This window comes from Lepisosteus platostomus, chromosome 28 (assembly GCF_059453375.1).
Source record: "Lepisosteus platostomus isolate fLepPlt1 chromosome 28, fLepPlt1.hap1, whole genome shotgun sequence".
Classification (NCBI taxonomy): Eukaryota; Metazoa; Chordata; class Actinopteri; order Semionotiformes; family Lepisosteidae; genus Lepisosteus; species Lepisosteus platostomus.
Window position 1 is genome coordinate 2,767,908 of NC_142638.1, and position 15,460 is coordinate 2,783,367.

A 15,460-nucleotide genomic window follows, 5' to 3' on the forward strand; every position below is an offset into this window, starting at 1 on the left:
TTTCTCTTCTCTCTCTCCCATTGTCCTCAATATAATACATGAATCCTTGAGCACCGGCATTGTACCAACGGTCCTCAAAACTGCTGCTATTACCCCAGTGCCAAAGAAGCCTAACATGGCTCTCGACAATCTTAACAACTTTCGCCCCATCTCCAACTTACCCTTTCTCTCTAAAATTCTAGAACGTGCTGTCACACTTCAGTTACATAACCACCTCATGACAAACAACCTTTTCGAACCCCTCCAATCTGGCTTCCGTCAACTTCACAGCACAGAAACCGCCCTAGTCAAAGTCACCAACGATCTCCTAATAGCTTCTGATTCTGGTTCTCTTTCCATACTCATCCTTCTTGATCTCAGTGCTGCCTTTGACACTGTTGACCATAACATCTTGCTTTCTCGTCTCGAGACTGTGTTTGGAGTCTCTGACACTGCCCTCAAATGGTTTAAGTCTTACCTCACTGATCGCTGTCACTTTGTCTCTCTCAATGGGTACAGGTCTGAAATTGGTCTTGTCAAGTCTGGTGTCCCTCAGGGCTCAATACTGGGCCCCTTGCTCTTCAGCATTTACATGTTCCCACTTGGTCAGCTTTTAAGATCACATGGCCTCAGCTTTCATTTTTACGCTGACGATACTCAAATATACATCCATACCAAACCCGACACTGATGTGGCTGTCTCTATTCTATCTAATTGCATCTCTGACATAAAAATTTGGATGACTCAAAACTTCCTTCATCTTAACTGTGACAAGACTGAAGTCATGCTTATTGGTACCCCCCATCAACTTCGCAAAGCCAGTCCTGTAACCCTGTCTGTAGATGGCTCTGTACTTGAGCTCCAATCAAAATTGAAAAACCTTGGGGTTATATTCGATTCTGGCTTAACATTCGACCCACATGTACAGCATACTGTCAAAACATCTTTTTTTCACCTTAGAAATATCGCAAGACTACGCCCTATGCTATCATTAACTGTGGCTGAAAAGCTGATCAACATATTTGTATTCTCTCGAATTGACTACTGCAATGCTCTGCTCCCTGGGGTATCTAAATCTACTCTGAACAAGCTGCAGTACGTCCAAAATTCAGCAGCCAGAATCCTGACCAGATCTAGTGCAAGTGTTCACATTACTCCTATCCTGGAGTCCTTGCACTGGCTTCCGGTCAAATTCCGCGTAGACTTTAAAATCCTCATGCTCACCTACAAGGCTTTACATGGCTTGGCACCTCAATACCTGTCTGAACTTTTATCGCCCTACTCCCCACCTCGCAACCTCCGCTCTTCAAATTCTGCCCTCCTTACTGTCCCCCAAGCCCGTCTACATTGTATGGGCGACAGGGCCTTCTCCTGCTATGCCCCCAAGCTCTGGAACTCCTTGCCCAAGGATATTAGAGAGTCACCTTCTCTAAACTCCTTCAAATCCAGACTCAAAACCCTCCTTTTCAGAAAAGCCTTTACTTAACTGGTTCCATTCTTCACCCCTCTGCTCTTCTTAATACCATCTTCCACGGTCTCCTCTATTGTTATTGTTGTATTGCTGTAATTATAATTGTGTCCTGTCTTGTGAAATTTTTCTTATTTATTGTTGTAGTCTTCTTATTTATTGTTATTGTCATCCTGTAAAGCGCTTTGAGAAGCCACCTTTAAAGGCGCTATATAAAATAAAGTTTATTATTATTATTATTATAAAAGAGATGTCTATGATGGGCTAGGTAGCCAAAGATGGCATGAAGGCTCTCTGTTTGGTACAAATGTCTAAACTCTTGCCACAAGACACAGAGGTTGATTTCAACACAGAATCATGGCTTAAACTATCTTGAGCATTCTAGGACCATACAACTTGCCCATCCCCGTTGTCTCAGTCAGATACTGTATTTTCCAGGTCAGAAGGGTTTATTTTGTCATAATGTGGTAAAAGCACCACAAAAAGCGCCGCAAATCAGGGTAAAACAAGGAGAGGTAAGACGAAACATTAAATTAAGCAAAGGTCACAGCAGCAAAGCACCAGCAGAAAATATGCCGAAACAAATTTATTGTGGTTAAGATTTCAACGTCCTTGGAGACTGGAAGGAAAAAGATTTGCACATTTTGTAACTGAATCGGCTTCACAGTCGGATAACACTTCTCAATCAGTTCTGTAGCCATCCTTCATGAAACAGTCAGATGAAGCAAAGGTTCACTCATAAAATGAGGAGGAGGAATGACGGAGGAAATCAAAAAGAGTGTAAAGCTTGCTCACTCCAAATGAAACAAGTGAAAGAACTGAGTAACTTCCAGTGAATTAATAACTTTCCTAATCTCTCTTTGCAGAGTCAAACCGAACAGGCACTTCTGTTTTGTGTGCAGCTTGTAAGAAGCTCTTTCTATTCCTCAGAGCAAACTTTCAGTTTTGCTTCAGAGACCCCCAACAGAGATAGACGTTTAGGTTGGTTTCCTGCTGATGAGCAAACATATGTGAGTGCTAAATGTGACCTGTAATTCACTTTTTATCTTTGGCAATACAAAGTGAAAAACCAAACAATAGTGCACTCATTGCTTTATGACCTCCATTGATAACTGAATTCTTTCAGCTCAGTAGAGAAATGTCTAAATGCATTAGACAGTCACATCAGCAGATGTTATACAGGATAAAGTTTATTTCTGAGTTACTGCAAATAACTTTAAATCAGACATGTTACCTTCAGGAAACATAAAGCGTTGGCTTTAATTAATGTATTTATAGAGACCAATCCTCATTCTGCTCCTGAAATAGCTTCACATTTACACTTTGATTCCAATTAAATTAGCTGCTAATTGTAGCTTTGTTCCCCCAAGTAATGTACAGTACACATCGATCTGTGATTTACAGCAGCTTACTCTTACACAGAAGAAGGGAAAACAAACAGACGCAAAGAAGTATAAAAATCGTGGATTTAACAAATGTGGGACAAAAAACATGTTCTAAAAGCTTATTCTTTCTCATATGACTTTGTTGACAACTGTAGGGAACCCAGGCTGTCATATTAGGCATAATTAATTTCTTTTTGACAAAAGAAGGGTCACCATCTTTAACTCATATATTGAAAGTATTGTCATAATACCTGACAGGGCATGAAAACTATTAAGCAATTATGCAAATCCTTTGCCTCAATGTGGTAATGCATTTTCAGAGTGCCTTGGGGAGACTGGTAAGCTGTTGTCCTTTAGCTCTGTGTGGTAAATTAGATATGGGAAATTCACAGCCTGACACATACAGTACTGTGGGCATTAAAATGAAGTCTTACTTTCATCTTATAATTTCTAATTGATTGGGGTTATGGAAGACAGATATGAGGTCATTAATCCTAGTTTTTGGCTTACTGTACATAGCAATAAGAAACATCCTCCATAAATATTAAATAATGACAAGTCAGTGAAAACCCTGCTATATTTACTGGTAATGACAGGGGATTTACAGACTATTCAAGTTTCATTTTTGTATAAATCATCCAGGCCACCCTTGCTTATTTCATCATTAGGAGCTTATCTCCAAAATTGTATTCAGCTTGTTCTTAAAACTGACATCTCAGCTCCAGCTGCTTTGGTGGGGAACTTTAGTGTACAAGGAGTACAATGACCCTGGGTTTGTGTTTTCTTGTTTTAAAGTAATCTCCTGGATTGAACTTGTCAAAGGTTTGCTGGCTAAGGAATTATTTGATTGTGCACTTATTGCAATGCTAATTATGTTACACTCATTTCTAGTTTATTGAGAGATATACTGTAAGAAACCTGAGTCCTGCTATACATAACAGGACCATGCTAATAGTCCTTCTATAAATATCCCTTGCTTGATCTTATAAAATATTTTTAGCTGGAAAAATAGCTGTTAAATTGTATTTTAGGATATGCAAAGAAATTGAGTCTTCTGTTTTAATTTTAAATTGTCCGTCTTTTTTTTTAAAGCCGGTCATTGTCTTGCTGAGTTGTACAGCAGGTCTCTGTAAACTGCCAACACCCAAAGAAATGGGAAAAGCTGCTTCACCTCTTCCAACCAAGGCAATAATTTGTTGAATTGAACACTTAAATGCAGAACACTAAGGGAAACCTTTAGATACAGGGGCTTTCCAGCACTAGCATTGGACTGCCCTGACATAAACACTTATCACTATCATTCATCCTTGCCTACTGAGGCTGCTATAGTTATCATTCAATCTAGTTTAGTACTAAAACCCCTGAACCTGCCCAAAGGAGAGGAAGGCAGCAAATGCATTCTTTTAAATATGCTGTATTTGGGCCACTTATTTATTCACACTGCAAGACTAGAAGTCAGCCCTTCCAGAAAATATCATAAATGCAACAGAGTTCACTCCAAGGCAGTACAGTATGTTAAGATCAACTACTGTAGTTCACTTTTACCAGCTTGGGAGTTTCCACCAAAGCTTTGTTCTAAAACCAAAAGTTTTGTTGCAGCTTCATAGTGTGCATATATTATTCAGATTAAACTATACTTTGAACATTTCTCCCCAAAAGATTGTTTAATTTCCTTATGCTGTATACAGTATCACTTAATAGTGAATAAATCCAAGATTAAGCTCAAATATGATGGGAAAGGGAGAAATGGGGATTTACAGCACAGTTTATGTGAATAAAATGACAGTTACCATTAAAAACATTGGAAATCACACAGGAAGGGAATTAGAACCATAATTAGCAGTTTCACAGCTCACAATATGTTGGATGTACTGTAGTTGCACTTTGCAGTCATAATGAAGAGACACGCACACTAGTAAAGGTGCTTTCAGAGAGTCGGATAAATCAGTTAACAGGAAAGGTATTTTAAATGTTAATTTAAAATGCTGTCTCTACCAGTTTGTCTACAAGGACAGTTTCCAGAAACAAAATACACGGGACCACTGACATTTGCAGTCTGTACGGATGAAGCTTATTCTACTTTAGTAAAACTAAGCAATAATAATGAATTTCTTTTGATTGTCTTAAAATATCCCGCAGCACTGGAATGCAAGCAAGCACAGGATTCAGTCATTTTGACATGTTATAACTGTAAAATTTAGTATCTGTTATTCATAGTTCCAAACCTGGTAGATGACACAAATAAGAGGCCAGTGTCAGAGACCCAGAGACTATAAGACAAGGTATAGGTGGCCAAGAGATCAGAAATATGAAGAGGAGAAATTCCCTGCATGATCTTGTAAATCTACAGTATTCAGATTCATAATAGCAGGTGAAGCAAAGATTGCATGAATGTTAGAACAAGACATTGTTAGAACAAACCTCACTGCAAAATTTTGAAAATACTTTGCAGTACTGTATACTGTATGGCTTTTTGTAGGGTGTAGCTACAAGGTGTCACATTAGTCCAGTCTAAACAAGAAAAAAACAATAATAGTTTCTATGAAGTAGGCACTTGTAACTACTGTATGTGTCTTAAAGCTGGGATTATACTGTAGTGATACTTCATCATACCTGTCCTCCTTCTTGTCATTACCTTTTAAGTTGCATGCTTATTATGGTTATGGGGTTGAACTACAATCACATTTAAATATATAAAGTGTTTTTTTTTTACTTTTAACATTTCTTTTAAGGCATTAATATTAACAATTGACCATTCACAAGGCACCTTGTTGCACCAACTGTTACATTTTTAAAGTGTGCTACAGAACATTTCACTATCTAGCAGATTGCTTTCAACAAAAACTAGATCATTGGAACAATATCTTCACCCAATAAATCATCTTCCACTACACAAAAGGAAAAATTGTAGTGTATGTGCTATGCTCTCCATATGTGACAAACACTAGAGCAGAAGCATAATAAAAAAAACTAATTTTGTGCTCATCTTTGGACAAGACACTTCTCGTACAATAATAATCCCGACAAAGCAAGCCTTATCATTAGTCACATTGACTGCAACTGGGTAGTTTATCATTTGAATGGAGAAGCTCAGCGAGTGTAATGAGTGCACAGAGATTCCCCTCTAACGATAATAGCAGCCTCTAAAAATATAACCACTTCTGTTTCATGGCAGTTGTTTTATTAGTTGGATTTTGTGTATGTGTGTTTCTACACATGTTTTTGTTTTATTTCCTGTGCACCAGCCGTTCTCCTGGTGCACAGGAAAATCATAAAGACCTGTTTAGTACCAGCAAACTAAAAGTTCAATTTTACATACACCCAACCTCTACGAAACTAGAGTATAAAGTAACATTTGCATGTACTCCACACAGACAATTAATCTAAGAGGGCAAATCATTTTATACTACAATTAATTTATACTTAATTTAGCATCTTAATAAGGTAAGAGTTCACAGTGCTGAATTGAGAAGAAATGAGATGTTCTGAACTGTCTAAATGACTGAAGTGTGGGTGACTCCTAAATTCAGGAATTTACCTATCATAGGTACTAGGACCCTTTTTCCCTTTGTCACAGGTTATTTTTATCTCCAAAAAACACCAGTGCATCCACAGACCAGACCAGACATGACAGTTATCATACAGTATATACTGTAATATCCCATTTTATTATTGTGATTCTATATTCCCAACACACAGACGTAACCCCATAACACAGCCTTTCCTATGACTGTTCACCCAATGCACAGAAGACGACATGACCTGTCTGCTCATAAAGCAGCCCAAGAACCCCAGTCACCAGACCCAAATGTCTCAAACAAATTGTCTGGCTTTGCCGTTCTCTGGAACCAGCTCCAGTCAGTACCCTGGCATGTCTCTTTATGCCACAGTGACGAAGCAATGAAGTTCCAGACACCCTCCTCAGTACCAGGCATCCTGAGCAATGTGTCCCCCCTCCTACCTGTTTGTCTCTAAATCCAGTTTTGGGTAGAGGGAGGGGGAAGAGGTTGCTGGGGCTTTTTTCTGCTCTCAGTCCCTGATCTGAGTCTAGTCCTCTCCTGGATACTCAACTGTAGCAATCTGTCACACAATCCTTCCTTCTTCAAAGTCCCTGAGTTCTCCGACTTCTTCAGTTTTGGGTGTGTTCATGACTCATGCCCTGGGGGTGGAAGTGTCCTGGTGATGTCTTCCAGTGTGGGCAGAGGCTCATGGAGTAAATGGCTGAAGCCAGATGGCCAGGTGTCACAATGCATTTGCACCCTGTGCCAGAGCCCTCCCTCCAGTTCACAGGCACAGTCCAACCTGCCTTACAAACCACACACGTCACCTCTGAACTCTGTGGTAATGGTCCAGCATACTTTTTTAGGAGGGCCTTTGGTCTTGACAGGAGGTTCGGAGAACAAGGCATGAATTGGGTTAACACTAATTTTGACACTAACCATTCAAAGATCGATAGAGGAGTCTATTTGCAATATGTAAATATAAAATGGGATTCTTATCCACGCTGTTCTCCCAGGACATGCACAGGACAACAACACAACACAGTACAACAAATGACGCCACACAATGTAGAAAGGTGGATCATTCAGTTGATTTGGAGAGTTAGCAATAAAATCAGAAGAATGACCATTGATAAACAGGGGACTGACCCATAGACCTTCAGTGACACCTGTCCCACCAGATTTAATTTTTAAATAATTACAATGCAAAGAGCTTTTAATTTCTTTCACAGACTATTCAGTAATAACATCCACATGAAAGTGTCAGTTTCACAGCTAATTACAGCATGCTGCAAAAACTTAAAGTACTGTTGTTTTGAAATGACTGTTTAGAATGTTTCTAACAGTTTGCTAATGCTTCATAAAATATAATTACATGCTTAAATGCAACAGCTCTGGAGAGTATGAAAAGGACTAGTTAAAACGTGTTAAAGATTTTGTTCTTCTATTTAAACCATGACTGAAGTAAATGATAAACCGTTTTACGAACTTTTCTAGCATTACAGATATTAAGTTGATGTTTGAAAAATATAACTACAGTACATGTACATGAGCAAAATGCACCAGACCTTATCATAATTAATAATTAATTGCACTTTCACAGCACTTTTTCATTCCAAAGGATTTCAGTAAGCTTCGCCTATAAGTGGGGACCCACTTTTTTCTGTTCTTTTTGTTGAAGTCAGGGAAAGGCAAACGTCATGTATACAGTTTGATATAAAAGGCAGACACAATTCTTAAATATGCATGTAAAAGTGTTGGATTTATACTAACATATACATTTGAAATGTTAAATATACTGTATGTACATTCCCAGAAATTTGGAAATGATAAAAATATAAGAAAGTCTGAGTAATACTAGTTTCCTTTTGAGTTCTAAGCAGAGTATTGATCAGCGAGCTTCAGATAGCGCTCTAAGAATAGATTAATATAGAGTGACTTGAATAATCTCATGCTTATATGATTTTACATATTTACATATATTAGATATTGAAGAAACAGTATCTTTTGTAATGAAAAGATTAAAAGTGTGCCTTATTTCATTCATCCATTTGTCTTCCAACATGAATCTTCTAAGTGCTTAAGGTCATAAGGAAGTCAGAAACTATCCAGGCAAGCAATGGGCACCTACAGCCTGAAAGGGACATCAGTCTGTCTCAGACACACAAACACAGTCATGCACATACTCGCACTCGGACATGTTTTCACAGAAGCCAGTTATGCTGGAAGAATGTCAGACTGTGGAAAGAATCCAGGGCACTTGGAGGAAGCCCATGCAAACACAGGAAGAAGGTGCACAATGGCACCCCAGGGCCCCAACACTGTGAGGCAGCAATATCAACTACTGTACCACCATGCCACTTAATGCTAATTCACTTATTCAAGATCCTCAAAGATTTTTGTATAGAGAACCCAAGAAACTACAACAGTGAAATGAGGACCTGAACTTGTTCTCGAAACCCTGACTTTCTAGGATGAATCAGAATGTGACTGAATGAAACTGCGCCATCAACAACTATGAGTCAAATGACCTCCCATTATTTCTAACCTCTCTTTAGTTATTCTCTGCTTAAACATCAAAGGAACACAGGCCATGCTCTATTGTGCGATTAGCTGACAGAAGCTAGTTTTGATTGGGTTTCCTCAACTTGCCATGCAACAGGAGCTCCAGAGACCTGCAGGTGCCTCTTATCTTTCAGCAGCAGTGAGAGAGACATACAGTACTGTACTGCTCCTCCAGTAGGGACTAACTCTCCTATAAGGCACTCCATTAGGCTGGCAATGAATGGGTTTAACAAATGGACATGAAAGGGTTTTCACAAGCCTCATTCTCCTTGTGTGGTACAGAGGTTTATGCAGTAAACTGAGATGATAATCAGAAGAGATTTCCTAAAAAAACAAGGAGATCTATCTGAAGAATGGATGTTGGCAAGAGAAAGATTTTTTTTTAATAAAATGACAAACAACTGGTTGGTGAGACAAAGAAACTCACATTGTTGCAAAATGGATGCTTTGTGATAGAGAACAGAATCCCCTCACAGATATTTCAGCTTCTGAACATTGTAAATTGAACTAGACAAATACAGATTCTGCTCTGATCAGTTCACCTCTGCCTACCTGTGTACCTGAAGCTAAACTCATCAAATAAACAGCTTCACTTCAACATACTTCTTAGATTTTTAGAAATACCTTTGAGATATAATTTACAGTAGATTGTCCATTGGGCTTTGGTTACAGAATGTTCTGCACTAGGTTTGTTTCTGTTAAAATTTTGATGGAATCAAAGTAGAATATTAGTGATTGTGGTTTACCATCCTTGAACTGCATGTCCCAATAGGTAGAGATATTTTCATCCCATTATTCATTCAGGTTTTTTGCCTTACTTTATGAACCTTCAGCCTAAACCCGTCCCTATCCCATTTATGAATTTCCCTGGAGGAAAGATGACAAATACTATACCTTTTGCCAATGGAGACAGTATTTTACTGGTGACTGTGTTTATACGGTTTTCAATATACATACAAATAATTTACTTTATTTAAAAAACAACAACATATTTTCTTTACAAGTCATACTGTAAATATTCACATTTATATCACTGAAATGCATTAAAAGTCATAAAAGATGTTAATGAAGGGCTTGTTACAGGCAGGTCACCACACACTGCCTGTACTTTGAATAAATGTAACCATGGCCAAGTGGGCTACTGTACATACTGTAATCTTTTTAGGCTGCTTTCAGAATACAAGCTGGTGAACTCAATCGGAAAACATTTCTATATTCCCAAGCTACTGCCTGCCTTTAGGCACAACTGCAAAATTGCTTGACACCAGAGAAGCATAACGGGCTTACAGTACACTATTTCAGAGATCTAACTGAGTATTAATCCATCTGCACCAAAAAGATATATCTTTCTAGTTCTGGTCATGAAATATTCAGTTCAATGTACAGTACTAGAATTTCGACTGCAAGGAGTGCTGCAGATTCCTGTTCTGATATTATGTTCATTACTTGGGAGTCCATTGAATATTGCATGCTTTGGAATTATGCATTAAACGCATGCCTAATTTTATCACAGTCCTGAAGGTGCTTAATTTTGGCTCATTCCGGAGCAATGTGAGAAACTCCCCCAGCTCTGAAGCTGGTGGTGTAGTCCAGTGGAATTTATAATCCATTTGGAAGGATGTCGTTTCTTTTGAATAAAGGGCGCACAGGTGGTAGGACTTTCTTCCGTGGACATTGACAGAAACCTGTGCTTCAAGAAATAAGACGCGAGATGCCCACGAGGACTTTCTGGCTGAGCTGGCACCCTGTCTTGTTTCAACAATCCAGCATTTCTCCTTAAGCTCAGCTTCGGGGCTGAAGGCGCTGCAGTCGGTTTGGCAAAACGGTAATGCGAACTTAAAAGTTTCTTTTCCGAATTGTTGCTACTTTACACAGCCACGCAAGAAACCCATTTTGCAAAAAGAAATTTGCCGATCATATCAATTTCAATTTCAGTTTTCTTTACTGATGACACAAAGTTTTATAGGTGAACTGAATTTTGCTACATTTGACTGTCTAGAGCCGACTCTCTCTGAGCAGTGCGCAAGATGAACGGAACATTTTTCAATCACTCTGTCTCGGCGCACGGCATGTTCGCCAACAAAACCCAGTTCCTGGCTGGGTCGGTACTGGATTGCTGCAATGGGACTGCAGTTACCACAAGCGACGGGAGCTCGCAGGTTGTAGTTCCCGATGAGCGAAGTCTTTTTATCATGAGGGTTGTGCAAATAGCAGTGCTCTGCGTACTCTCCTTGACTGTCGTATTCGGCATCTTCTTCTTGGGTTGCAACCTCATGATAAAGTCTGAAAGCATGATTAACTTTCTAGTGAAGGATCGGAGACCGTCCAAAGATGTTGAAGCTGTCATAATTGGCCTTAACTAGCTGGCGCAAGATGGGCTCCTTTTCAATTGTCCTGAATGATGCATACGGACAATTTGTAGTCCATATGCTGTGTGATATATGCAAAGTCTCAAGATTGTTTCAGCGTCAAGAAGGCACGAAGTACGAAACGAATGTCAAAAGACAATCTGTCCTATGTTTAAGTGGCTGCTCTGCTGATAATGTAATGTCCACTCGGAAACCGTTATCCGAAGTCGGTGAAGTATGAATGTATTATTTTGTAATACTTTTTTTCACGTGACTGAAAGTTTTTTTTTCTCTCATTTAAAAACGCTTTCTAGGTATCTAGGTTTGAAACGAACCGCTTTCTCTTCCTTGATTGTTAGCCCGAGACGGGTGAAAAAATGTTTACACCTTTTTATTTTCGTTTTCTCGTTATTTTGTTTTAATGAGGACAAGATATTGCATGCAAATTTTGTGCATGAGTACCGCATAAAGCGAGCAAACATTTCGCGCAGTGTCAAATCAATGCCTTCAGAAGACGTCGAATGGAGTTTTTACCTCGTTCTTGTTTGGTTTGTTTTAAAGGTATCTCTGGGATACTGTAACTATTAATGTAGCGGGGACAAAGGTGCATGTTTACCAGGTCCACAATGTTGGATGTTGTGTATTGGATTTTTAACCTAAGATTTACACTTTGTACTTAACAGTTTTTCCGAGAAAAGCATGCTTAGTGCCTGTTTATTGTTACTAATGAAATTGATCCACTGTTTTTGCACTTTTATGAAACTCCAAAATGCTGCATGCTTTTTGTACGAAAATGGACCTTATATGATCTGTATAACACGTTACCGTTTTTAAAAGTAAACATGTTGGCATTTTCACTGACTTGTCATTAATTACTACAGTACTGTATGTTGAAAAAAGGTAACCGTGACTTTATTACCTCGTCTTTACAATGTGTTTGTTAACCTTTTGTAAAAAACATTTTGTTATGACGGATTATTATCAGTCATTACCTAATACCTGCCCTGTTTGGAAAAACATTTTCATCACGCTCCAACAATAAAGTATTGATAGGCTATACAGTACACAGTAATAAAGCGCATTAGCATTAAATGATTTACAAGAGTAAACTATTTTAATACGCTTTTTTTTTCAGGTGATACGATGAATGGGCATACAACATGTTATGCTAAACGTTATAGTTTAGGCTGTTTTTTTGCCGAATTCACGCTTTGTTATGAAAACCGCAAAAGCTGTTGATACTGTATAAAAAAGTGTCGCAAAAGAAAAAGTCAATAAACGAGCAGCAATTGAACATGCAACCTCAGAACATTAACTTCAGGTTAATGAGGTTGAAGGTAGCGTGTTGACGTCTAAACAGCCATCCTGATTTAGGAAAAACGAAACAACTTGTTTTCTTCTTTGTCTCGTTAATCAGTAACTTGAATTTTCACCCTTGTATCATGACACCAGAAAAACTTTAAAGAGGCCTGCATGGTTTCAAACGCAGTGATTGCAAAACCAAGGAGAAATATTTCCAAAACGATAAAAATCAGTCAAAGTCAAAGATTTGTTGGAAAACAGATTTTTCATAAAACATTTATAAATGTATATTTTATGGAAATGAACAATAAACTGTCTTCTCTAAACATTCTGTGTTGACTTCTTTGAACTTGATTGCATGTCTTAAGGGTTAATAAAATCTTTAGAGGTTAATCTAAAGCTGTGAATCAAGGCCAGTGTGCTAAATGGTAGTCAAACATACACCGATAAACTGTACTGACATGTTGTCCGTATGTTTAGTAGATGGCTGGCAAAATTAAGATTAATTAAAATATTAAGATTACCTTATGCGATTCATAAAATAAATTAGTGCCCTTTAATTTTACTTAGCTTTTTTTACAATGCTCACACTTAATCCTTACTTGTTCATACATACGATATACAAAACTGTTGAGCAAATCCTCCATTAGAAATGTATGAATCATAAATAAATTATGAGAAATCAATACATATACATTATCTTACTCTCGAGTTTATTTTTTCACTTCATCAATTTTTCATAACTGTGACATTTAAATTTTACATACCAGCTATTCATGCAGTATATGCTAAATTTGTAAAAAAAAATGGGTTCTCTGAAGGAAAAAAAAAAGTTTTGTTTGACTAACAAAGGTATTGGGAGAAGAGGTGTGCTAAAAACAACAAAATGCATATACATTTCAATTTAAGAATACCGTATCTGCTAATGATATAATAAACGTGAGAATTATTTTCCCATTCTGTTTGGCACACACCCTGTCCTCAACTTCAGCTTTGGAAAAGCCATCTTAAAGGCTAGAAGGTAGTTTTATTTATTCATTTTCCAAACCATTCTCAATGTTTAAAGCACGAATAAGATAAAGAGGAACTATTCCGCCTCCAAAGTCTTATTTGAATGTTACATACAGTAGCAAAATGAGTAGGCCTGTTGAGGTATAATTAAACATTTCAGTGCCAACAAAATATAGTGTGATCATTTCAATCTGACCACTGTTATTGCAAAAGAAATGTGAATATACTGCCAACCAATAACAAATATTAGTGCTACAGTATATTTCGATGAATGAGTTTTTCTATCCAGTGGTAAGCGTGTCTCTAGTGTTGCTCTTTCTATATACTGTATACAGTAATACAAATATATCAGACATTTTTTTAGAGTGAACACATGCAAATATAGCAATAAGATTTTAAATTTTATGCTGCAGAATGTTTAAAGATATACTACAGATTCTTCTATTTAGAAAATCCACAAGAAGACCATGGAGTTAAACAATTTATTTTATTTCTAGTTTTTTTATTTTCTGAAGCTGAGATAATTTAGAAAAATTTGTGATATGAACACATACTCAGTCTACAAAATCACAGGATATAAAATCAATTTATATTAAAAAGATTGTTTGCAAACTAAAAGACAATGAGGAAATCATCTAAGCCTGTGAGCTCTGCTTGAAATGTTAGATGACAATGTAGGGGGTTTGAATGAATGATGATAGGTTAACAAACGAAAAGATGTTTGAGGCACGTGTGTGTAAAAAGCAGGTTTTACTGTTCATTCATCCACTTAAAATGTTTGAGGGGTGTGGATAGTGTCTCAGGTCCCAAGACAGCCTCTAACCCTAATTGTAATGCAAGCACAAGCCATTACCCTAAAGTCCAATACATATATTAGCTACAGACTGCAGAGCCAAAATTACTTGGATGGGCTTTTAAGCAGATGGATTGCCGACCTCAGGGTAAGAAGAGGTCATTTAGCCCGTCCAACTTGTTTGTGACCAAATTGATCGAATAAACTTATTGAGCTGTTTCATGAAGCTTCAACAATATAGCTAGGCAGCTTGGTTAAGACACCACCAGTATTTTTGTAATGAAATGCCTCATGTTCTCAGTTTTAAATGCGTTACCTTGTAGTTTCTGTTTGTGTGCTTTGGTTGATTCTGAAGATGTGCATTGGACTGACCTTCAACACTAAATATATGCAGTTCTTTCGAGCTGTAGGTGTAGAACATTCCTTCAAGCCAGGAAAAGTATTAGGAATTAAAAACTGGAGAATTTAAAAGGGGGAATCCACTAATCCAGTCAGCTCAACATGAACAGTATATGCTGTATAGCAATGTACTAAGGTCCATCATTAGTGACAAAATTAGAACAATACTTGTATAGTAGCCAGTGGTATTACTGGGGTTAGTGTAGCATGGAATCCATAGTAGGAAACCTGCTTAACATATTCTGTAGATAATTTCAAAAGGCTCCAGTAATGGTTATGGTAAAAGGAGTAGTATATGAACATGAGAATGGGTGGGTGGAGTTCCACAGGGCTCAGTACTAGGGCCAAGTTTCATTCTCATATGCAATACATAAAGTATATGGAATACATCTGGATTTTAGTTATACTATACTAGTTGAGGTTTCTGTTTACACAAATACTGGTGGAATACCTCCAACTGTAAGGCGATTGGATGGAAAGAATGAGATTTACCAGAATTCTGAGATGATTAGATATGTGGCAGCAGAGTAGAGCTTTGATGGCATGAATGCTTGTTCTATCCTAGAAGACAGGACTAGACCCAGGACCGGCCCATCAAAAGGCACACACATACTGTACTCTCAAACACACATGAACAACTTACCTTATGAAGGCATGCATGGAGAAAACTATAGCACCCGGAAAAATCCATGCAAATATAGAAGGAACAC

At 37.9% G+C, this 15,460-nt stretch overlaps 1 protein-coding gene across 1 annotated transcript; it reads left to right on the plus strand.

Moving 5' to 3' along the window:
* The first annotated feature begins 10,242 nt into the window (after positions 1–10,242).
* rprml (reprimo-like) lies at positions 10,243–12,873 on the plus strand. The gene has a single exon (XM_088622926.1). It carries the CDS (start codon positions 10,925–10,927, stop codon positions 11,258–11,260), a length of 336 nt encoding a protein of 111 aa, XP_088479052.1. The 5' UTR covers positions 10,243–10,924; the 3' UTR covers positions 11,261–12,873.
* The last annotated feature ends 2,587 nt before the right edge of the window (positions 12,874–15,460 follow it).

Excerpts from the sequence above, each read along its gene's own strand:
- rprml (XM_088622926.1), top strand. The coding sequence starts at position 10,925 with ATGAACGGAACATTTTTCAATCACTCTGTCTCGGCGCACGGCATGTTC.